At 37.4% G+C, this 25,401-nt stretch overlaps 1 protein-coding gene across 2 annotated transcripts in view; it reads right to left on the reverse strand.

Annotated features, from left to right (window-relative positions):
• Positions 1-4,232: 4,232 nt before the first annotated feature.
• LOC106868208 (uncharacterized) overlaps positions 4,233-25,401 on the reverse strand; it is a 60,642-nt gene continuing 39,473 nt past the window's right edge. For both annotated transcript variants that reach the window (XM_014913382.3, XM_014913374.3), the window contains 5 exons: positions 11,553-11,677; positions 10,790-10,834; positions 10,065-10,182; positions 9,388-9,502; positions 4,233-8,389 (listed from right to left, as the gene is read on the reverse strand). In XM_014913382.3, the coding sequence (XP_014768868.1) occupies positions 8,309-8,389; positions 9,388-9,502; positions 10,065-10,182; positions 10,790-10,834; positions 11,553-11,677 (484 nt within the window). In that variant the 3' untranslated portion in view covers positions 4,233-8,308. The remainder of the gene's footprint in view (positions 8,390-9,387; positions 9,503-10,064; positions 10,183-10,789; positions 10,835-11,552; positions 11,678-25,401) is intronic.

The raw sequence follows: 25,401 nt of genomic DNA on the forward strand, positions 1-25,401 counted from the left end.
AATCGTAAACTTCCCAAAAAGCTGAAGGAAGGCACCATATGTCCTATCCATAAAGGCGGAAGCAGAGCAGAGGCTGGGAACTACAGCCCCATCTCTCTGACTTCACATATTAGCAAAGTCATGGAACGAATTGTCAGAAAGAGATTGATTGCGTTCCTAGAAGAAAATGACTTGCTGAATGAGACCCAGCATGGTTTCCGTCCAGGTAGAAGCTGCCTCACGCAGCTCCTGCAGCATTATGACTGGGTCCTGAAGCAGCTACTTGACCATTCAAATGTTGATGTGATTAATCTCGACTTTGCAAAAGCCTTTGACAAAGTTGATCATGGCTTGATGTCACAAGCTGCGAAACCTTGGCATAGCTGGTAAATTAGGAGAGTGGTTGCATGACTTCCTGAATGGTAGAAGTCAGACAGCTGCAGCCAATGGAGAACTATCTAGGGAAACACAAATATTGAGCGGTGTTCCACAAGGAACTGTTCTGGGGCCACTACTGTTCATAGTGGCCCTTCTGGACATGCCCACGGTCACTCGGAGAGCCACTATCACTAGCTATGCTGATGACACAAAGATATCTCGGGCAATAAAGAATCCTGATGATATTGTAAAACTGCAGAATGACCTAAATGCAATATATGAGTGGGCAGAGCAAAATAATATGCAGTTCAATGCAAAAAAATTTCAAGTACTGCGCTACAAGACCACAAGTACCTCCCAACTGGCATACACAGGACCTGGAGTTACTGCAATCCCAGAACCACAAACAGTAAGAGATATGGGCATCAACATGTGTAGTGATGCATCATTTCACATGCACATTGTCAAGTTGACAGCAAAGTGCAGATAACTGGCAGGGTGGATACTGAGGACATTCCGTACAAGGGATCAAAAAGTCATGTTGACTCTTAGAAGACATTTGTTCTGAGCCGCCTGGACTATTGCTCTCAGTTGTAGTCACCACACAGTGTTAAGCGGATAGCAGAACTCGAGGCAATTCAGCGGCACTATACAAAAAATATCGCCACAGTCAAACAGATGAACTACAAGGAGCGACTGAAGGCACTAGGTCTCTACTCCCTGGAGCGCAGGCGGGAGAGATATGTAATAATATACATATGGAAAATACTGGAAGGACTGGTGCCAAACTTTGGCATCAAGTACTACAGGAATGCCCGCACGGGTCGCCACTGCATGGTGCCAAAGGTGCCGTCCACTGCATCTCACATAAGAACGAGATACTGCAGCAGCCTCGGTTTCAGAGGACCTCAGCTCTTCAATGCCCTGCCAAAACATTTGAGAGACATGCAAGACATGGACGAACCAATGGCTCGTAATGAGACGCAGTTTAGGGCAGCGATGTCAAATTCTCTTATACACCAGATGTGCCATCAAAACTCTTGATTGGACCATATCAGGTGGGGGAGAAGAGCCATGCAAGGAACGTGAAGAGAGCACAGCAGAAAGACGGAAAATCACAGTGGTGCACCAGCATGACCGCAGCCACTTGGCTGGAACCCATAAATAAATATGAATAAATAAATATAGATATATAATGATATATATATATTTATTTATATATATAAAAATATATATAAATAAATATATATATATATATATATATATATATATATATCATCATCATCGTTTAACGTCCGCTTTCCATGCTAGCATGGGTTGGACGATTTCACTGAGGACTGGTGAAACCGGATGGCAACACCAGGCTCCAATCTAATTTGGCAGAGTTTCTACAGCTGGATGCCCTTCCTAACGCCAACCACTCAGAGAGTGTAGTGGGTGCTTTTACGTGTCACCCGCACGAAAACGGCCACGCTCGAAATGGTGTCTTTTATGTGCCACCCGCACAAGCCAGTCCAGGGGCACTGGCAACGATCTCGCTCGAAAATCCTACGGGAGCCAGTCAGGCGGTACTGGCAACGGCCACGCTCAAAATGGTGCATCTCATGTGCCACCCGCACAAGAGCCAGTCCAGGGGCACTGGCAACGATCTTACTTGGCTTGTCGGGTCTTCTCACGCACAGCACATTTCCAAAGGTCTCGGTCAGTGGTCATCGCCTCGGTGAGGCCCAATGTACGAAGGTCTTGCCTCACCACCTCAGCCACGGGTTCCCTCAACTGTTAGGGTGTGGCACTTTTTCACACAGCTATCCTCATCCATTCTCACCACATGTCCATACCAGCGCAATCGTCTCGCTTGCACACCACAACTGATGCTTCTAATGTTCAGCTTTTCTCTCAAGATACTTACACTCTGACGGGTATTCACATTGACATTACACATCTAACGGAGCATACTGACTTCATTCCTTGCTAGCTTACGTATGTCCTCAGCAGTTACAGCCCATGTTTCACTGCCATGTAGCATGGCTGTTCGTACGCATGCGTCATACAGTCTGCCTTTTACTCTGAGTGAGAGTCCCTTTGTCGCCAGCAGGGGTAAGAGCTCTCTAAACTTTGCCCAGGCTATTCTTATTCTAGCAGCTACACTTTCAGCGCACCCACCCCCACTACTAACTCGGTCGCCCAGATAGCGGAAGCTATCGACTACCTCTAGTTTTTCACCCTGGAATGAGATAGAAGTTGTTTCCTGTTTGTTTACAGTCTTTATTGCACCTGAACATCTGCCACAAACAAAAACTAACTTCCTAGTTAACCTGCCTTTGATGTTGCTGCACCTCTTATGTGTCCATAGCTTGCACCGGGTACATCTTACAGAGTTACTACCTACTCCTTTTCTACATACTGAGCAGGGCCATCTACCTGAAGGGGTTTGTGTTTTATCTACCTTCCTACTTATTAGGATTTTGGTTTTAGCTAGGTTGACTCTAAGGCCCTTCAATTCTAGACCTTGCTTCCACACCTGAAACTTCTCCTCTAGTTCTGATAGTGACTCCGCAATTAGGGCAAGGTCATCAGCATAGAGGAGCTCCCAGGGGCAACCTGTCTTGAACTCCTCTGTGATTGCCTGGAGGACTATGATAAATAAGAGGGGGCTGAGGACGGAACCTTGGTGGACCCCAACCTCTACCCGGAATTCATTGCTGTACTCATTTCCAACCCTCACCTTACTGGCAGCATCTCTGTACATGGCTCGCACAGCTCTCACTAACCATTCTTCTATCCCAAGTTTCCTCATTGACCACCAGATAAGGGATCGGGGGACCCTGTCAAAGGCTTTCTCCATGTCAACGAAAGCCAGGTACAGAGGTTTATCCTTAGCTAGGTATTTCTCCTGCAGCTGTCTCACTAGAAATAAGGCATCAGTAGTGCTTTTACCTGGCATGAACCCAAACTGCATCTCATCTAAATTGATTCGCTCCCTAATTAGTTAGGCTATGACCCTCTCTGTAACTTTCATAACCTGATCTAACAGCTTGATGCCTCTGTAATTATTTGTATCTAAAGCGTCACCTTTACCTTTGTAGCAGTTGACTACGATGCTGCTACACCAGTCATTGGGTATGACTCTTTCGTGTATCACCTGGTTCGTAATACGGGTGACTAGGCTATAGCCAACACTGCCAGATATTTTGAGCATCTCTGCAGTGATTCCTGATGGGCCGGGGTTTTTTCCTGTCTTCATACTCTTAAGTGCTTTATCTACCCTGGTACTATCAACTCGGATAGCTGGTCCCTCTATTGGGTCGACATTCGGCAGGCTCTCTTCCTCCCATTCATTCTCTTTATTAAGCAATCTATCGTAGTGGCATTTCCAGACCTCTTTCTTTGCATCCTCATTTAGTGCAAGCGTACCATCATCCATGCGAACACATTTCTCTCCTACAACATCACTATTCTCTCTCCTACACTGTATTGCAACACGAAATACCTCGAGTCTTTGGTCCTCACGGCGCAGAAAATTGGCAAATCTTTTCTTATCTGCTTCCCCTCTGGCTAAATAAACCTGTCGCCTAGCCTCCCTTCTGGCACATTGGTACAATTCCCTGCTACCACCGTTCTTCCAGTCCTTCCAAGCCTGTTTCTTTTGTCTAATAGCCCTGTCCACCACCACGTTACTCTGGGTCGGGAGGGGACCTTACACCACCCACAAATCTGGTCGGTGGCTTTCAACAGGTTATATAAATATATATTATCAATTTATTCATTTATTAATAAATCAACAATTTACATATATATATATATATATATTTATGTAAAAATAAATAATACAGACACTCAAATGATTTCAGGACAAAAGACAAAGAATCGCCAAATAAATGTTAACATATATTTATTATTTCATAAAGTTTTCTAATAATAATAATAAAAACAAGTTCAGTTCTGCAAAACAAAAATGAGAAACATCCCAAAGTTACAGACGTTGGAATTTTCAGATGAGTTCTCATCAACATCACACAGTAATTATTACGGCCATGCTGGGGCACTGCCAAGTCTTTATTTTATTCACTTTTGTTTGTTTCGGTGGGGAGAGGGATGTCTTTATTGTTAATTACTAATTACCTTTTTTTTCTATCACCAGAAACTTGTCCTTTGGATTATATATTCTTCGTAAAAGTAACAGCCTACTTCTTTCTTCAGCTTTGCTTAAACCTTTCCTTTTTTTTTTAGGGGGCAGGAGGGAATTGGAAGAAGACCATACATGGGTGAGATGTCAACCATTTTAACAGACTATTTTTTTATTTAATAACTTTTCTCTAAAAACTGTAACAGCTCAGACCACCCAGCTGCAAACAGGTACCACAACCCTGTGAACTTAAATTATTCTTTACTTTGAGGTGATGAGCTCAAATTCTCCTGCAAAATGGTGAAGGTTTGCTCCAGCAATCTGACGTTTCTTTCAAAAGTAATGCCTTCAAGTGGTGGTACCCAGGCGCAATGTTTTGGAGGAATATCAGTTTTATTTTAAAGAAACTGATAGAAACAACTCACTGAAAGATCAGCAAGTCATATTCCATTACTATGTTTGTGTCCATAGCAAAAATACTCAACTCTCAATGGCCCAGTCCACTACATACAGTGGCTCCATCTTACAACTGTAAATAGCAAAAGAGCACTATAAAACTGATGAGTGTTCCTTTAAGCTTGCAAAGCTGAAAATCAACTGCTAATAGGTAAAGCTTGGTGAGGGATGGGACTCACTCACCCCCCCCCCCTCTGGCTTACTCCTTTTGTTCAGCATAAAAAAATGAGATTGAGGAACCACCATCATTTAGATCCCTGTTATCTTTAGGGAGTTGATGGTGGAGACAATTCAAAAGAAATCTTCAGAAACCTAAGGAGTTTATTTTCAATGCATGCACATCACCACATCAACATCCCTATTGTCAATGCACAGAGTAAAATAATGTAGAATTTTAAGTGAAGCAAAGACCATGGAATTCATCTTAGCATTTATATTATTATTGATGCTGGTTAAACTGTTGATGATGTTGGTGGTGCAATGCCTTGCTCTTTATTAAATACCAGCTTGAAAACACAGTGGTAGAAAACAAAACAAACAAAAAACCATAAATGGCTTCAAGACATTTATGGTGTTTAATGGAGAAGAGTGAAACCTCCCCAAGGCGAGGAAGTCTATCTGTTTATCACAGGTAACATTATTCAGAGAAAGAATCCAAGCAATGCTGAATTAAGTGTTTGGCCAACAACACAACAAAAAAGACCACTTGTGGACAGGAAGATTTGATACACAGGAAAAGGCAATCTGATATGTTATCCACAGAGCCATTTCTCCTCTCCACACAACATCAAGATGGCTCAAAAAGAAAGAATTTCATGGAGATCAAAAAAAAAAAAAAATTTTTTAAATTCCATGTTGTTGTGCCTGCAGATTAACTACCTACCTGTTCAAGCAAAAATTAGAGGTCAAGATTTTAATACTACACTTGTAGGAAACAAGATGAGCCCTTAACCCTGCCTTAAAGAACATGTCAACCTTTTATGGACATTCAGTGGAGCAGTAACCTGGTTTCTTACGTTGCAGTTTGTTGATAAAGAAAGCAGAATAAAGATCTTTGGCTGTGAGATTACGCTTTCAGACAAATAACTGACAACACTGGAACAGGTTGGAGTCTTACTGCAGCAGCCTCTTGGACAAATTATATAAATGGCCTAAATATACCTGGGTTACAGATTCCACAGCAATTTTATAACCGAATGGTTTAGATAAGGCATTCTGCAGTAAAAACTTTTCTCTCTATAATATCAAAATCTACAAACTTCTAATCGAAAAAAGAAAAGAAAAATACATTTTCATTAGCATGGAATTAATGCTGCAAAGGTAAAGAAAATGGTAAGTTACTAAACGTATGACAAAATATATTTCTTTGGTCTAACTTCACTTGAACATGTATAATTGTTTGTAAAGCAAGCTTTAAGAAACCACTTCCCTGTGTGTCCTGGCAGGTAATAATGACATTTTGTTCGTTTTTTTTTTACACAGAAATTTTGTTAAGACACAAAATATATAATATTTACATCAGTAAATTTATAATGAAGTAAAGCTCTCGAAATATAACACTGTTCTGTGTGAGGTATAATTTACACACTTGAAATTAAGGTGGGTGGGATATATGATCCCCAAATGAATGAACAATCAATGACTACAGCATACCTGAGATTAAATTAGATTGGAATTGAAGAAATGAAAAATAAGGAATGGTCTCTAAAGGTGTGTTGCCTCGTATATTTACAAAACAAATATTAAGAGTAAAAGATGACATTCTCTAGTGAACAATATGACTGAATATATATATACACACACACATATATATATATATATAGATATATATAATTAGCTGAATCTGTGGTATGTGTGTATATATACAGGGTGCAATGGGTAATTTGTCGCTATTTTATATTTTTAATTTCACGCAAGTGCATGGTTTGTTTTTGATTTTGTCAACTACACAGTATAGTAGGGTCAGTTGGGTACCGTCTGTGAGAAAAACAGCCCCATGACACAATTCACTGCCTGAAATTTGGAAACTACATGCTGGACTGCCTGGCAATTTGCACCAGAAGCTCCAATACAAACGTTCCTCTGTGTATGTATATATATATATATAACATTTGTGTGTGTGTGTATATACATACATCTATATACACACATTTATATAGCTACATAGATAATACTGTGTGTGTGTGTGTGTACACACACAAACATATATATATATATATATATATGCACATGTGTATAATGATGCATTAATTCATGTACAAAGAAGTAAAGAGAGGCAATAATGTGTATATACACGTGTATTTGTATATATGTGTGTGGGTGTATACATATATATACACAGACACACACAGATGGCACATGTAGTTAAACTTTTTACATATAAAATACATAATGAGAGGATTCCCCATGTATATATTTCTGATAGAAAATGTAGCAACCAAACACATGCTTGTGCCCATGTGTATGTGTTTACATGCATATTTACACTGATTTCAAAAACTACATTAAATTGAATTAAAGTACACGTCTACATAACCTTATATGAAATGTGTGATTCTCACTTCAGTGTCTGTCCTACGTTAATTAGCAGACATTACAGAGTCACTGAAGGGCCGAGAGATTTATGCATATGGCACTTATCGAAATTAGTTTGGTAAATGCCAATACACCAAACTGTTGCACCAGGAGACACTCAGTAATTTCTGCTGACTAATAAAAACATATTCATGTTTTAACTCCTTTTTCTGAGTATATATATATATTACCAAACAAATATATACATACATACACATGTATGTATATGTGTGTGTACGTATATATATGTCCATGTATGTGTGTATATACATATATATGAATGCATGTATGTATATATATACATAATTTTTTTGTGTGCCAAAATATTAAAGTGATTAACACATGAAAGTGTTAGAAGGAAATGTGTAAAATCTTTGATATGTGCAATATTTCAGCCACTAAATCCAAACACAGCAGATATGCACAGATAATCCTTTTAGATGCCTGAAAAGGACAGACACCTGCATGGAACCAGGCTATGGATAATTCATCTATTAGCCCCAAAAGGTATATGTGCATGTATTTGAGATATATATATATACAAAAAGGCAGGCAGCGATATGTTAAAATGTTTACGTAGCCACATCTCTCATTGAGAAACAGTGAAAGCTCGAAGCAATGAAAGTCATAAAATGGTGCCTTGTTCTAAAATTTGAAGGTAGGTGGGTGTGTGTGTGTGTGTGTGTGCATATATAAATATGTGTGCGCGGTTGAGGTGGGGGGAGGATTTAAAATGTTTAGAAAATAAAGATTGAATTGAAAATGAGGAAAGAGGCTAAATGTTAAAAGAAGATACTAGGAAGAGAGGACATCTTCCATGTAATCGAAAGGTATGTCAGGTTGGGAGAGTGTTTTGTCTGTCGTGAGGTCAGCAAGCTGGAAAAGAAAGAAAGAAATACAAAAACATTTGAAGACAAAAGTAAATGAAAGAGAAAGTGTTAAAGAATATTTGGCAAAAAGCAGAAACTACAACAGGCCCTAGACTTATCATCTTTACAATGTTTTAATTGCATATTAGTTACGACAGCAACCAGAAGCAAAATTCCTTGGTTACTCTGCAATATTTCTGATTCCCATATACAGTGGCACTAGAATGCTTAGTTTTAACTTTTTGGAACCAAAGAATCTACTGATTCCATTTGCTATTTGAATGACAAGATTTTGTGGAATGACGGCCACAACATGTTTATAAGTTAAGGCGGTGAGCTGGGCGAAATGCTTAGCAGTGTTTCGTCTGTCTCTCTGTTCTGAGTTCAAATTCTGCCGAGGTCGACTTTGTCTTTCATCCTTTCGGGGTTGATGAAATAAGTACCAGTTATGCACTGGGGTCAACTTAATCCCTTTGTCTGTCCTTGTTTGTCCCCTCTATGTTTAGCCCTCTGTGGGCAATAAATGTTTATAAGTTTGAATGAAGTAACAACATTGCTCAGCGGATACAATACAGCATCAACAGCTCATGGTGTTTCATTCCAGTTTAACAAAATGGTGGAAAGCTCACACAGGGAAATTACCAAAGACAGACAGATGGAAGACACAAACCTGTTTAGAAGTAAATTTATCTCTCATCTGCTTGAGATTTTTTTGTCATGTGACACAACGAAGAGAATCTCTAATTGGTAAGTTGACATTCTAGAAATAGCAGGCAAATCATCATAGCACACCTAACAGGATAATGGGTCCCTCGATATATTTACTCCCACAAAGATGGGATCATCACAAAGGCTTTTGATCATGCTTAACAACAAAAACACAAAATTCTTGGCTTTCTTTCCAACGGATGTTCACAATTGCAGGTCAGCACTGAATGTGCAACCACAAGTTTTCTAAATGAAATAAAAATAAAAGAAAGAATCAAAATAGAAATGATGACTTACTTCACTGTTTTCGCTTTTGGACAGTTCTTGAGACAGATCCAGTTCTTCTTCAATTTCTTCAACAATACTGCCACCAGTTATTTTGACTTTTCCATCGAATCGGCTTCTGTTGGTGCTGAACAAAGAGGAAAACAATGTGGCAAGTTGAGATCCATCTTCAGACATTTAAGATGAATGGAACTTTGATAAATATAAAACAGATGTTGGACGAGTGACAAGATGGCTGTGACTTGAAACTTTGATCAGTTGGTGATTCTTCACAGTCTCACACACACACATTGCACTACTGATCACAGGTTAACATTATAATTCTGTCACTCAGACCAACATCTAAGATTGTCTACAAAAGAAGGCTGACCAAGTGATTGGCAATGAGTCACTCACAGACTTACCGTTTCTTCTTCTTCTCTCTGCTACTACAAATGTCTTTATTTGTCTGACTTAACTAAATAGTCCCTCTTCTTCCTCCACATCGACCTCTCTCTTTTCCTCCAACCACTCCAATTGTCACATCAAACCCTCAACATTTGACCCAATCCTTTCTCTCTCCCCCTGAAATTCCTTCCTCCACAGACATTGACCAATCAAGGACATCTTGCAAATCTCATGGACAATGCCACCCACCCTGCCCTGCCCCGTCTCCTTAAAATCCAGAAGCATGTTATGTTTCTACCTACTCTTCACTGGCAAAATCTTCATCATAGTCATCATCATCATCATCATCCTCCTCCTCAGTAGTAGTAGTGGTGGTGGTAGTCGTGGTAATATTGTTCTTGTCACTTCCAGAAGTTTCCACTGAAGAGGGAAAAAAAAAACTTTTATTTTAACAGATTTAATTTGAGAAATGGATCAAAGTAGAAATCTATAAAACTCTCAATAACTTGGTTTGTGATCAATATAGATGCTGTAAGAATTAATCATCAATAACTACAGATGCTCTAAGAATCAAGTTGGCAGACGTGTCCAGTGGTCAATAGGTTAATCCAGGAAAATTAAAAACTGACAGAAACAAGTATCAAACAGCAGCACTGTATTTCATTATCATCATCATCGTTTAACGTCCGTTTTCCATGCTGGATTTCATTCCGTCTCAAAAACCAAACTCTTCAGAAAGACAAATCATATATTTTGTAGTTGTGTCTTTGATATTGCAACAATCTTACAATCTTCAAAATAACTAAAGAATGTTCAAAGAACTGCTTGGTTGTTATTAGCATTGTCCCAGTACTGAAGACTGGGTGTTTGGATCCCTTTGCACCCCATTCCTAACAATATCCCCTTCTAATTCCTATGGCATCAGTTTCTGTCACATAAACTGGAAGAATTTGTCTCAAATCATTCAACAAATGAGAGGAATCAAATGTCAGAAGAGACGAAAATAATTGAAGAAATGGTAACTTACCAAACTTGAGATCAACAACTTTTTTGTTGAGGTTCGTTAAGGGATCTGAAACAAATTAGGAGTGAATTTGAGAAATCAACAATTAAATATTCAAATGATGCCAGATTTTTAGGGGTCAATATAAGACAATGTATTTCTCTACACTAAATATAAACATTAATTAAGAGAAGATTTATTTACAGAAGATGTCAGCACAAGAGCCTGTCTTTATATTCCATCTGTAGATTCCATTTCTCCACAGATTTATGCTCAAAATTACCAATATCTTAATGCTTATTTTTCCAAGATGGCATCGATTAGATAGGTCTGAAATGCTGCTGCTGTTCACCCTGTGTTACCAATGTCTGTGGAGTGCAACATCATCGGATCTAATCTCAGCATTTGCTCCCATGTCTTCCTTGGCCTTTTATTTCCTACAATCATAACACTCACCATTTTACTAACCAACCCAGTTGTCAACCCTGCGGCAATCACTGGCACCAATTAATCCTAATTAATTCTCAGTTGATGCTTTGGCTCCCTTGTATTCCATTCCCCCCCCCCAAGAACCCTCACTTGATCCCATCTCATCAGCTTCTCTACTTCATCCACTTCCATTTCTCCAGAACCTAACATCAATTCATTGTCTGTGAGGAAAGGTGAAAACTGAGGGTTCAAGTACTCTTCACATTTCTCCGAAGGGCCTGGCTCTTAAACCTCAAGGTTCCTCCTCACATGGCACATGAACTACCCTCCTCCCTTATTTCACCAAATAAAAACTTACCTTTGTTAAGGATTTCGTTGTTTTCTTTGGCAGAATTTGATATTTTAGGCACAAATGTTACAGGTTTAGCTTGGAAAAGGGTACAGTCATCAGCAGCAGTAGTTTTCTGGCCCCAGTTGGTATCCCTAAACGCAAAACATAATATATATATATAAATATACACACAAATCATCATCATCATTACCATCATTTTAACAAACACTTCTTTATGCTTGTAGAGGTTGGACAAAATTTGTTGAGGCAGATTTTCATCAACTCAAAAACACAGAATTAAATTCTCAGCCAAATTTCTGGATTAGAAATTTTTCTTTTTTTTTTTACATAAAAGGCATCACATTTACAGAGAAAGGAAAACTCAGATTGTGAGGCATTCATGCCCTTCTCAAAGCAACAGAAGCAAAACAAAATAACATCCTGAAACAGAAATTGAATCCCCGACTGATCTTAAGAACTTTTAAAATGTGAACCATTGTGGAAGCCCTTTTAAGACATTTTAAGGATCAAGGTTTAAGGTCTGAATAGGTTTTTAGGGACCAATACTCTTTTATTCTTTTACTTGTTTCAGTCATTTCACTGCGGCCATGCTGGAGCACCACCTTTAGTCGAGCAAATCAACCCCGGCACTAATTCTTTGTGAGCCTAGGACTTATTCTATTGGCCTCTTTTGCCGAACCGCTAAGTTACGGGGATGTAAACACACCAACATCGGTTGTCAAGCGATGTTGGGGAGACAAACACATATACACAACGGCTTCTTTCAGTTTCCATCTACCAAATCCACTCACAAGGCTTTGGTAGGCCCAAGGCTATAGTAGAAGACATTTTCCCAAGGTGCCACACAATGGGACTGAACCCGGAACCATGTGGTTCGTATGCAAGCTACTTACCACACAGCCACTCCTACACCTACAATTACTTAACACTTAATTTCTTCTTCAAAACAAGAGACTGACACAAGTCAAGTGTCTCCTCTCAAAGACATGTGTTAGGAGGAGGGAGGGAAGTACTATAATGGTTATGATGGTAGTGGTATGGTGGTTGTAGTATGAGATGTGAGAGCATAAATGGATTTCAACCCGCAGGATTTGAAATCAAAATTGAAAATATTGGAAGTTATCTAACCTTACAGATCCACTGAGGCCCCACCACTAGTGAAGGACTGACCAACAAAATTAGACATGGTAGAGTTTGAACTCACTATGAAGAGGATCAAAACTAAACACTGTAAACTCTTTTGTTGTCCCAAGTTTGCCTGAGAAGAAAGTTAGGTTTGGCAGGATTTGAACCCAACATGCAGTGGATGACAAAACTAAACACAATAAAAGCAAACAATTTAAATTTTACAATAAAGAAACAAAAAATATAAATAAGATTTTTCTGAATTTGCTCTTAAAAAAAAAAAAGAAACTTTGCAAAGATGGAACAGAGGAAGATTGCACACATTTACAAAGTGAAGATTATGAATGAAGTCAATTATTATTTGTCTTTTGTTTGTCAATGTTTATACAGTGAGATTAAGTAATTTGGGAGCAAAACAAGGCGAGATTCAATAGATATTGGGATGCACTCCAACTTAATGTTACAACTATAACAATAACAACATAAATAGGCCTTCACAATTTCTCTATACAGGATGTTGCAATGGGCGGCGCAGTAAAAAAAAAAGCAAGATTTCAAAAATTCAACCCACCACCACCAGCACCACCACAACAACAACAGCAACACCCAAACATTAAATTACAAAGAACAAAAAAAAAAATTCCTTTCAGGAGGAGAAGGAAGAGGAGAGTTTATGGAAAATAATACATTAAACTTACACGAGAAATATTGCTGAGATCAGACTCAGCACAAAGCAAGTCTTTTCTTGTGTTGTTAGTTTTTTTTATACTGTTTTTTTTTAAAAACCCTCCTCCACCATCACCACCATATACACTTCTGTGCTACATTGAAAATAACACAGAAAATACAAGTAAAATTTAACACAGCAAAATATCCATCCATTGGAAATACTTGAAATAAAAATATAACCAAGTAATTTCGGGATATTTTTTTTTTCCCCTTTTTGTTCTACATTTTTTTTTTCAGTCCATTATAAACAAAAAAAAAATAAAATAACACCAAAGAAAATGAACAAAAATAATTTTAAACCATTGAAAATTTATCTAAAACTAAACTAAAATAAAATAAGTAAAAATAAATAAAATAAGTTTATTGAAAAAAAAAAAGAAAGAGAAAGAGAAAGTAAAAGAATCAAAACTAAACAGAGTCGGCAGTTCCATGATTTAGATGCAAGAACAGGAACGGTGTTTAGCTATGCAAGTTTGAGAAGAGTCACCCAAGCAGACTGGCTTCTCTGTAACTGCTTTGCTAGGCCTCGTGTTGACTGTTGATTCTGAACACAAGCCTGACACGATGCCAGAAGATGTGAGCTGTGTGACGCTGGAGAAGCAAATGATGCGTGGCGCTGTGAGCAAGCGATTCGCATGACGAGTTCGACGCACAACTGATGTTGCCAAGACGATTACCGCCTCCTAATTCCAATATTTCCACAGTTTTCTCTTAATGTCCACAGTTTTGTTTACTCCATTAACTAGTGATTCTGGACATTTCTCCATGCTCTCTCTCTCTCTCTCTCCCTCACACACACACACAAACACACACACACACACACAAACACAAACATTTAGTTTACACAACACACATACACACAAACAGTAACATACAAGCTTACAAATAAAATGAATGACAATGTCTTATATATATATATATATATATATATATATATATAAAGCACATATGGACACACAGACACACATGCACACACACATGTCCCCTATAAATACATATATCTGTACATTACACATATATATATCTATTATTTAATATTGATTTCCCTTTGATTAGCTTCCTAACAACAACAACAACAACAACAACAACAAGCACTGAGATGTTTCTGGTGGTTTTTAAAGAGGAGAAAGCAAAAACCAAAACAAAACAAACAAAAAATGAACAAAAAAAAGGAGGAAGAGAAACAAGAGAAGAATAGAGGGAGGAGAGGAGGAGGAGGGAAAGAAAGGAAAATAATGCCAAAGTATAACAAACTTCAAAGAAACCAATTTAATGGCAAAAAGTAGAAAAATACAAAAGATTTTATTAAAAATACATAAACACACACACACACACATATATATATATATATATATATATATATATGTGTATATATACATATATGTATGTATGTATATATATACACATGTATGTATGTATATATATACACATGTATGTATGTATATGTGTATGTATATGTGTGTGTGTATATGTATGCATATATATATAGACACACACAACACACCATTGGAAATGGATGGCTATGAGGGTGGGGAGGAGGGTTAAAGATAAATAAATAGAAAGTTTGGTTGGAGGGGGGGGATGAGAAAATTTATTAAACTGGAAAGTGTAGCAAGGAGAGAAGAGAAGAGAAGTCGCCAGGAGAGAAGAGAACGAAAGATAATGGAACAGAATAGAATATATTGTGTTGTGTTGTGATATGATATAATAATAACAGAAACAGATATAGATAACAACAACAACAACAACAGTAGTAGTAACAACAATAATAATAATAATAATAATAATAATAATAACAACAATGATAAGCTGAAGAAGAGACGGAACTCGTGAGAAAGTGATTAATGTTAAGTCCGGAAAAATTAAGTCTGAAACAAGAATAGAATTGGTGTGTGTGTGTGTGTGTGTGTATATACATATATATAGTCAGAGAGAGATAGATAGATAGATAGATAGATAGATAGATAGGCAGATAGATATTCACACACATACATACACACATACATAGTCATATATGTATACATATATGCACATGTATATATAAATACACTATATTCACAGAGAGAGAGAGAAAAACATTTATATATATATATATACATGTATATATATATATATATATATACATGTATATATATATGTGTGTGTGTGTGTGTGTGTGTGTGTGTGTATACTCAAACACATACATGTATAGTCATACATATATATATCTACATATGTACATATACACACATGCATATATGCATTCATATACACATAAATATACAAAAAAATGTGTATATATATATATATATATATATATATACATACATACATACATACATACACATGCATGTGTATACATATAGAGATATAGCTATATGTATGTGTGTATGTATACACACAAGCACACACACACATATACACAGATGTTTATATGTTTGTACACATGTATATGAAATATACACACACACACATATATATATATATTCATATATAATTATATACATATGTACATACCAGAAATTCTGTCCAATATAGAGCAGAATATTAGAGAGCAATATAGACAGTGGTAGACAAACTCAATTATCAACGAGATCAAACTATGAAATAATTGAAAGCCAGATTCACAGAGAACTTCACAAGAGATTCTTCGTAAATTGTCGAAAGCTAATTAAAAACTTTGCTTCAATTTTTGTAATTTATTACATAGAATCCACCTCCTCCTTTATAACACATCATCCAGAAATATTTCGTTTCCTACAGAAGAGCCAAAATAATGGCCTTATCTATATGTATTGTATTTGTGTCAATGTACACACACATACATTGAGATAGATATAAATTTATATACACATACTTGTATATACATACATGTGTGTATATATATATATATATCAATTACAATGTATTTAGACGAAAGAAAAAGAATATGAAGAAAATTTGATATATCAAAGATTATGGGTCATAAGTCCAACCTGAACGCTACAGGTCGCAACTCCAAATTAAATCACGCATAGTTTACAGTGCTAAGTTCAACTCCTTTGAGAGAGGCATGAACTCCACAAAACTAAGTTACCAAAATGCACCACATGAAGACCAAGTCTTTGATGGGTTTTGTTTATGGCCATGCTCAGGCCAAAATATTACCTCTTCAAAAATAACCACTGTATGCCAGAATGCACAACATGGACACAGGACAGAGTAAAGTTCAACAGACTCAGAATGGTGCACGTTGTGTGAGTTTTTTTTCAGAAACCTTTTAATAACAATCTCCAAACTATAGGTGACTGTTCTACAACTGGCACCAGACACAAATTTACAATCATCATTAATGTTCCTTCTAATTTTTACTAGTTGATGTACACAAAACATAAAAAAAACAAAAACTTTTGATGTGCAAATTTGTTTTCTCTGTGATGTGACAATGTTTGCGTTCCTGTAGATGGACACAGAATGCATAATTAGTACAACTGTTAATTACCTTTTGTACACACATTAATTCTTTTCTTGTAGGCCTATTAATTCCTTTTGTGTGCTGGTTACAAAATGTCTGCACACACACACACAGCTATGATCATCACACGCTTTTCTCTGGCACGGTGTACATAAGACTACAATCACCCAATGGGTCCTTCCCTTTTTTAATGTTTGCAGGAGAGTGAGGTCGCACCAATACAGTTGTCAATATAACAGCCACATAGTTCAGGAGTGGGGCCAGTGAAACTTGAGAATATTTGGGCCTCGACGTAGCCAACGAACAGGTTTGCATAGCTGGGGCCCATTCTCGTACCCATGGCCACTCCCGAGAATGCTGGTTAAAAATCACCAGCGAACGAGACTGTCAGTCACAAATGACGATGGGTGCACCTAAGAGGTTCCCCTCCGGGGTACAATTCTGGGTGGAAAATCACCTCACCAGCAAACGCACAACTGAGGATTGTTTTTATGGAAGACCATCAGTCACCCAGGGATACCAGCCTCCCCTCTTCATCCAAGAGAAAGGCAAAGGGGCCAATACAGCTTGGCACCAATAATGTCACAACTCATTTCTACAGCTCAGTGAACTGGAGCAATGTGAAATAAAGTGTCTTGCTCAAGAACACAACATGCAGCTCAGCCCAGGAATCGAACTCACAACCTCATGATCACAAGCTCAACGCTCTAACCACTGAGCCATGTGCCTTCATATATATATATATATATAAATGTATACACATACACATATATATAAATGTATACACATACACATATATACATACACAGGCATGTGTATACACACACATGTATATATATATATATATATAAATATATATATATATATATATATATATATATATATATATATATATATATATATATATATATTCACACACACACATACATATATTATATCATATTATATTATAACTATTGTTATAATGACAGAAGGGTTCTACGTTTCCCTATGTGAAATAAAAGGAGCCAAAAATTAAAAGTTGCATATCTGTATCACGTGGAAGAGAAATTTTCTTCTTTTTCTTGAGAAAAATCATTTCTGCAAAATAAAGCACAGGCTGTCCACGACTCCCATTAGATATATCGATGTTATTTTTACTTGAGTTCATTTCTGAAGAAATCAAAAGAAATGTCATCCGCACGACTGCACATTCTACTAAAACAGATATTTTGTCAGAACTGTTAAACTTCGTCTCAATTCTAGTCGATTATGTCTGATTCAGTAGACTCTGGAATCTAAATAATTATCGTTCCTCTCTGGAAACTAACCAGACTAAGCAGAATATCTTCTTTTGCTACACTTCACTGAACGGAACTACATGCAGTCGCGTTTAATATACGTCTCCTAACACTGGTTTTGGAAGAAAAAAAAAAAACAGTCATTTTATATCACAATTTGTAAACAACAGCATCATTGGTTCCACATCTCTGACTGGTTCACTGCATTTATGACAAGGTTGACAGGGGAGTGTCTGTAACTCGGGGAAGAACAAATACTACAACTGACTTCACTCATAGAGCAGTGTTTCCTCCTCCTCCTTTCTTTGGCCAATAATTATGTTTCAGTAATACACACTGGTGAAACATACAGACATACACATACATACACACACACACACCAAGCACATGTTCACACACACACAGCTTCTCATGAATTCTGGCCATGATAGAAACCCCAAGCATAAGATTCTGTGACATGGGACTGAACTCAGAACCATGTGGTTAGAAGGAAAAATCCCCAACCTTATTATTTAAGACAGTGAAGTAACACAAAAAGTAGAGGGCAGCACCACTAAATACCTTCCTGGTTGAATTTCTACAATCTGAGTTCAAACTTTTCCTGATGCTGTTTTCCACCCTTGGCCAGTCCCTGATTAGGCAAACCTATGATGAAAGGAACAGGTAGGAAATTGTAGAGGACCACCAACCATTCTGGAGAGAAATTATTGACCATAGGGGTTATTGTAGGGAACCGGGGAAGACAAGGAGAATATGAGTAATGAGAGAAGCTAGATAACCCTTTTGATTTTCGGAACATTGAAGAATTCCTCTTCCAGTTGTGTATTTTAGGGCTGACAGCCTATCAGACTGGCATAAGGAAGTGGTTCTAAACCCTAATTTTTTACCTACATGTCCCCTTTTGCTACTGTTTTACTTTAGTAGGCACCCATTGTAATTTGGGGTTTTAAAACCTAGTTTTAGAGATAGTTTTTTCAAACTTCCTATTTTGTTTCTAACAAAGTGTTTGAGAAAGAAACACAGTCGTTTCTTGCAATGAATATGTCTCAAGCAAAATATATTCTGATTTCTTAAAATACTGTGGATCCTTAAGTTGCTATTTTGCTCGCATGAACTGCCAAACCTATTGTATGGACCCCATTTGAGAACTACTGGTATCCCTGAGATACAGCAGATTAATTATAACATCAGATATGAGAGATATCAGTGTTACGGGAGAAACACACACAGGAGATATCAAACATGGTAGAACATAAGATAGAGATATGAAGGAGAGTAGCAAAACAATTATGAGAGATATCAAAATTGGTAGAACAACAGATATCATGGGTATAAGAGTGAGTAAAACATCAGATATGAAAGATATTGGAGTTATTAGAACATCGGATGAAAGGGATATCAGAGTCAGTAGATGATCAGGTAGAAAGTGTATCATAGACAGGGGAACATCAGGCATCAGAGAGATTACAGTAACTGTGATCGCAGGTGTGACATCAGATGAAGAATAGATATGAGTGAGAAGAAAAACTGGTAAAGAAGACATCGTTGGTGACGAATAAGAGTCCGTGACTTTAAAGAGCATCAGATATAAGAAACTAAGTAGCAAGTAGAACATCAAATAAAACAAATATCAAAGATTATGAGACATGTCATAGTCATGTGATGTCAAAGGTGAGAATGGACAGGGTTCCAATGGCATCAGGTGAAATAGATAACAAGATATCAGAAGAAGAACATTAATGAAACGAGAGATGAGAATGAACAGGGGTAGTATAACGCCAGGGAAAACTGATATCGGAATATGTAAGACACATTGCATTATTAGAATGTCAGACATAAGAATCAACAGGAACAGCATAACATCATGTGACAGAGATGTTAAAAGACATCAGAGATATCAGATTCATAAAATGTCAGACATGACACTGAATATGGTAGGTATAACGCCAATTGAAATGGAGATCAGAGATATCAGATTAATACAAGAAGAGATTAGAATCAACAGGGACAGTATTACATCAGGTCAAACAGATATCAGAAGATATAAAAATCAGATTCGTAAAACAGGAAATAAGCATGAACTGGGTTAGTATAATGCCAGATGAAACGTATCAATAGATATCACAAAAATCATATTAATAAAATAAAAGAGAAGACTGAAGAAAATTCATAAAACATGAGGTGAAACAGATATCAGAAGATATGAGAACAAATCAGATAAATGAAACAGGAGATGGGAATGAAGAGACTTAGTTTAGCATCAATTGAAAAAGATATCAGAGGATATCAGTAACAGCACAACAGAAGAGATTGAACAGGATTAGTATAACATCACCTGAAACAGATATCACATGATATCACAAATACGAGATTAATGGAACAACAGATGAATATGAGCAGGGTCAGTATAGTATCATGTGAAACAGATACCAGAAGATATGAGAAGAAGCAAAATTATGAAAGATGACAGATTGATGATCAACAGGATTACTATAATACCATGTGAAAGAGATATAAGAAGAAGACAGCAAAATGCAATTGGTGAAGCGTGAGACGGGGACATAAGTATAATGGCATGTGAAACAAATATCAGAAGATATCACAAAACTCATCAGGTGAAACAGATGGCATAAGATATATATGAGAAAAATCAGATTGATAAAATGAGAGATGAGGATGACCAGGATTAATACAACCTAAGATGAAAGAGATGTCACAAGATATGAGAAAAATCAGATTGATAAAACAAGAGATGAGGATAAATTGGCTTAGTACAACATTGCAATAGATACCAGAAGACATCAGGAAAAAAAATAGAGAAGAGGATGAAAAGGATTAGTAAAAAATCTGATGAAAAATATATAATAGTATATCACAAAAATCAGATTTGTTAAACAAGATATGAGAATAACCAGGTATACTACAGCATCAGGTAAAACTGACATTAAAAGATATCAGAAAAAATATACTGATGAAAGAAGATGATAATGGATTAGAGAAACGAAAGGTGAGGACAGGCAGGGATATTACAATATCAGAAGGAATCTTTTACTTGTTTTGGTCACAAGGTAGATCCAGCCTTTGTCTTCGTGTTGGTGAGATAAGAATCAAAAACAGAAGCCATATCCACCTAATATTTATATGCTTCTACTACTAGTTGCATATCCTAGACTTTTTGCAAACTACATCTAACCAAAATTATAAAGTAATTCTGAGCCCCCAGAAACAGCTGTCGGACTTGTAGCACCTTACCTTCTCCCTTTAATTTCCTGTCTCTGTACTTCATTTAAATCTGCTCTGTTAATATATATATATATATATATTATTTATGCATGAATATTTTCAGCCTCTCTTTACATGTATACAAGTATATTTTATATCTCTAGCCCAAGCGGTTTTCTTTGTTTACTTATATCATTATTCCCATATCTATTCCCCTGCTTTCCTCTTAGAGCCATTCTGTACCCAATGGACTTGGTCCTCGCTAAAGATTTCAAAATCTAAGTTCAAATCCTTTGAGTGCTACGCAGTGTTTTCTACATTGAGCATCTCTGGGTCTCACATTTTGACTCTCTTTCTTTCTCTCTCTCTCTCTCTGTGTATGTGTGTGTATAAAAACTCCATGGGTCACAAATGACCATGGGTGCACCTAAGAGGTTCCCCTCCGGGGTACAAGTCTGAGTGGAAAGTCGCCTCATTGGCAAACGCACAACCTGGGGGGGGGGGTTATGGAAGACTGGCTCCCATGCAGGTAGCACATAAAAAAACACCTTTTGATTGTTGACAGAACCGCCAGACTGGCCCTCATGCCTGTGGCACGTAAAAGCACCCACTACACTCTCGGAGTGGTTGGCGTGAGGAAGGGCATCCAACTGTAGAAACCTTGCCAGAGCAGATTGAGCCTGGTGCAGCCTTCTGGCTCACTAGTCCTCAGCCAAACCATCCAACCCATGCCAGCATGGAAAGCAGATGTTAAACGACAATGATGATGATGATAGAAGGCTTCTTTCAGTGTCCTTCTTCAAAATCCACTCACAAGGCTTTGGTCAGGTCAAGGCTATAGTTACCCAAGATGCCAAAACGACGTAGCTGCAAAGCAAATTCCCTCAGCACAGAATCTGTGCAAATCATTGATTTATTTCTGAGTTCTGTATTCGTTATTTTTATGTCAGCAGACAGGTGGGGGTGGAGGGGGTCTGTTTGTTTTGCTGAAACTAATGATGATGATGATGATGATGATGATTGTAAAACAATTGTTTTTGGAGATGAACATTGTTTTGATGATTAAATAGTCATCAGTGGAAAACATTTATGGTCAGAAGCAAAGAAAACTGGAATCACAAACCACATTCAGAAAGAAAAAAAATACACATCTACAGAGCAATTTGAACCTGGGACCATTTGGTGTGCATTAACTGAACCTCACAGTTTCTGTCGGTTATATTAACACAGAATTAACATTTGCAGATAAAATTATTGGTTTGAAAGTTAAATCTGTTTCTAAATCATAGAATTCTTCTAGAAATAGCATAAACTTCCATATTTCCTCAGTGGAAAACTTCACAAAATTCCTTGAGTACATTGAAAGTTGGTAGCAGAGTGTGTGTATGTATGTGTGTGTGTGTGTGTGTGTGTGTGTGTGTGTGTGTGTGTGTGTGTGTGTGTGTGTGTGTGTGTGTGTGTGTGCGTAGGTATGTATGAATGAATGCATGTATATATATATATATATATGCATGTTTATATATATAAATATATATGTATATATACATATATATGCATGTATATATACATATATATGTATGTATATATATATATACATATATATGTATATATACATATATATGTATGTATTTATATATATATATATATATATGTGTGTGTGTGTGTGTGTGTGTGTGTGTGTGTGTGTAGATATATATATATATATGTGTGTGTGTGTGTGTGTAGATGTAGATATATATATATATATATATATATATATATATACATATGTATGTATGTATACATATATATATGGTGTTGGCTTGAAATAATTAGCCATGAATTTTAATAAGCCAAACCAACTTGATACTTTGGTTTTCTGTCTGAAAGGTGGTTGCCTCCAATCATGTCGACAGTCACAAGAAGAAGGAGAAAGTTCCGAAATGACTAAGTGCTGACAAGGATAGAATTTTCAACAGTGCAACTGACAGCATCCTGGGCCTAAAGGCTAGTTGAAGACAACCAATGGGGACGGTTCCATTGAAGGAGAAGACAAATTCTGTGGCTGAATGAAACATGACGTTGATAAGAGAGAGGCAACAATCAGAAGTGTGAGGAAGAAGTTTCCAAAATGATTTGATACCTTCAACTTAGAGAAACACTAAAAGAAAAAGGGAGAGGTTTATTGTGTTGACGAATAGAATAGGATGTGATTAGGGTTGACCAAAGAAGCTTCTGCCTTTTCTTTTATGTTTTACTTGTGTCAGTCATTGGGCTGTTGCCATGCTGGGGCACCACCTCAAACGGTATGGTCAAACAAATTAATCCATATCTATCAATACTGAAACCAGTAGAAACCAAATTAAAAATATCCATATCTATACTTGATTTCAAAGCTGGAAACTCAGAGAGAGAGAGAGAGGGGGGAATGCATGAAAAGAGAAGGTGAGAGAAAAACTGGCAAAAGAGGCATCAGATAAGGTGTGAAGGAGAGACATGTGTGCTGGTATGGTCAAGTGATGTGTATGGTTGAGGACAGCTGTGTAAAGAAGTGTCAATCTCGAACTGTGGAGGGAACCTGTGGAAGAGGTAGACCCAGGAAGATGTGCGATGAGGAAGCGAGGACATAGACCCAGGAAGATGAGGGATGAGGTGGTGAAGCCTTATGGAGGTGATGACTGGTGACCGAGACCTTTAGCGATATGCTGTGCTTGAGAAGACTCGTGAAGCCAAGTGAAACCGTTTGAAAATACTTGGGGCTGGTGACATATAACAGCTTGCATGCCAGTGGCACATGGAGGAACCCACTTCAGTGACACATGGAGGCACCCACTTCACTCTCAAGAGCGGCTAGCATTAGGAAGGGCATCCAGCTGTAGGAACCAGGCCGAAACAGACTGGAACTTGGTGCAGCTCTCCAGCTTACCAGTTCCAGTCAAACCATCCAACCCATGCCAGCAAGGAAAGCAAACAATAAATGATGATGATGAGGATGATAATGTGTGTGTGTATGTGTGTGTGTGTGTATGTGTGTGTGTGTATGTGTGTGTGTGTATGTGTGTGTGTGTATGCATACACACTGATACACACGTCCAGGAAATATGGAATAAAAGTACAATAAAGTGCCAAAAAATAAAAAGAAAAGGAAGGTTGGAAATAGTTGCTGCAGTAAATATGATTCGAGATGAATGATAGAAATATCAGAGTGGGGGTGGGGTGGGTGGGGTTGGGTGGGGTGGGTGGGGTTGGGTGGGGTGGGTGGGAGTGGGGTGGGGTGGGGGTGGAATGCCCAAAGGAAAGGTGATGAGAAATGAATAATTTGAAGAGTCACAAGTCAGAAGAAGTAAGGTTATCGAAAAAGAAGGAAAAATGGAAAGAAAATGTGAAAGAGAGAGAGAGAGAGAGAGAGAAGACAATATAAATTACATGGTTCCTTGACTGATTTTTAATTTTATTTTGTTTATATTATTATTGTTATTATTTATAAATATTTGCATATGTTTTTCTTTTTCTTCATCAAAAACTGTTAATTACTGCTGACAGATTCTTGCTGGCATCGGTGTTACAATTAAAAGAACAATCTCTACGGAGAAGGAGAGACAAAGAGAGACAGACAGACTGAGAGAGTACCAAGTCCACCTGAGAGTAAAAATAAGAGGACTTGATTTATTTTTTAGAGGGGAGGGGTAAAAGGTAGAAGCATTCTTCCCCCTTCCTCCTCTTTTTTTTTTTTCTTGTTTGTTTATCCAAAATGCAAATTTCTTTGCACATACATTTGTGCTGAGAGTAAATGAAGAAAAGAATGGAAAAGAATCGGAATCTTGACTGAAGCAATGGGATTCTAAAGTTATGAATAAAATGGGGACTCATTTTTGTTGCTTGTTTATTTGTGTGTCTTTTGTTTGTTTGTTTTTCTCTCTCAATTTTTGGTTGCAATTTTCATCCAATATTGTTGTTGTTGTTATTGTTGTTGTTGTTATTGTTGTTGTTGTTGCTTTCAAAATGGAATTTTATTTGAAGATTTGCATGCCACCGTCAGCTAATATACATTTGATTAGAGTTTGAGAAATAAGTGAATCGCGCACAC

Source organism: Octopus bimaculoides, chromosome 8 (genome assembly GCF_046866305.1).
Source record: "Octopus bimaculoides isolate indiv1 chromosome 8, ASM4686630v1, whole genome shotgun sequence".
Taxonomy (NCBI): Eukaryota; Metazoa; Mollusca; class Cephalopoda; order Octopoda; family Octopodidae; genus Octopus; species Octopus bimaculoides.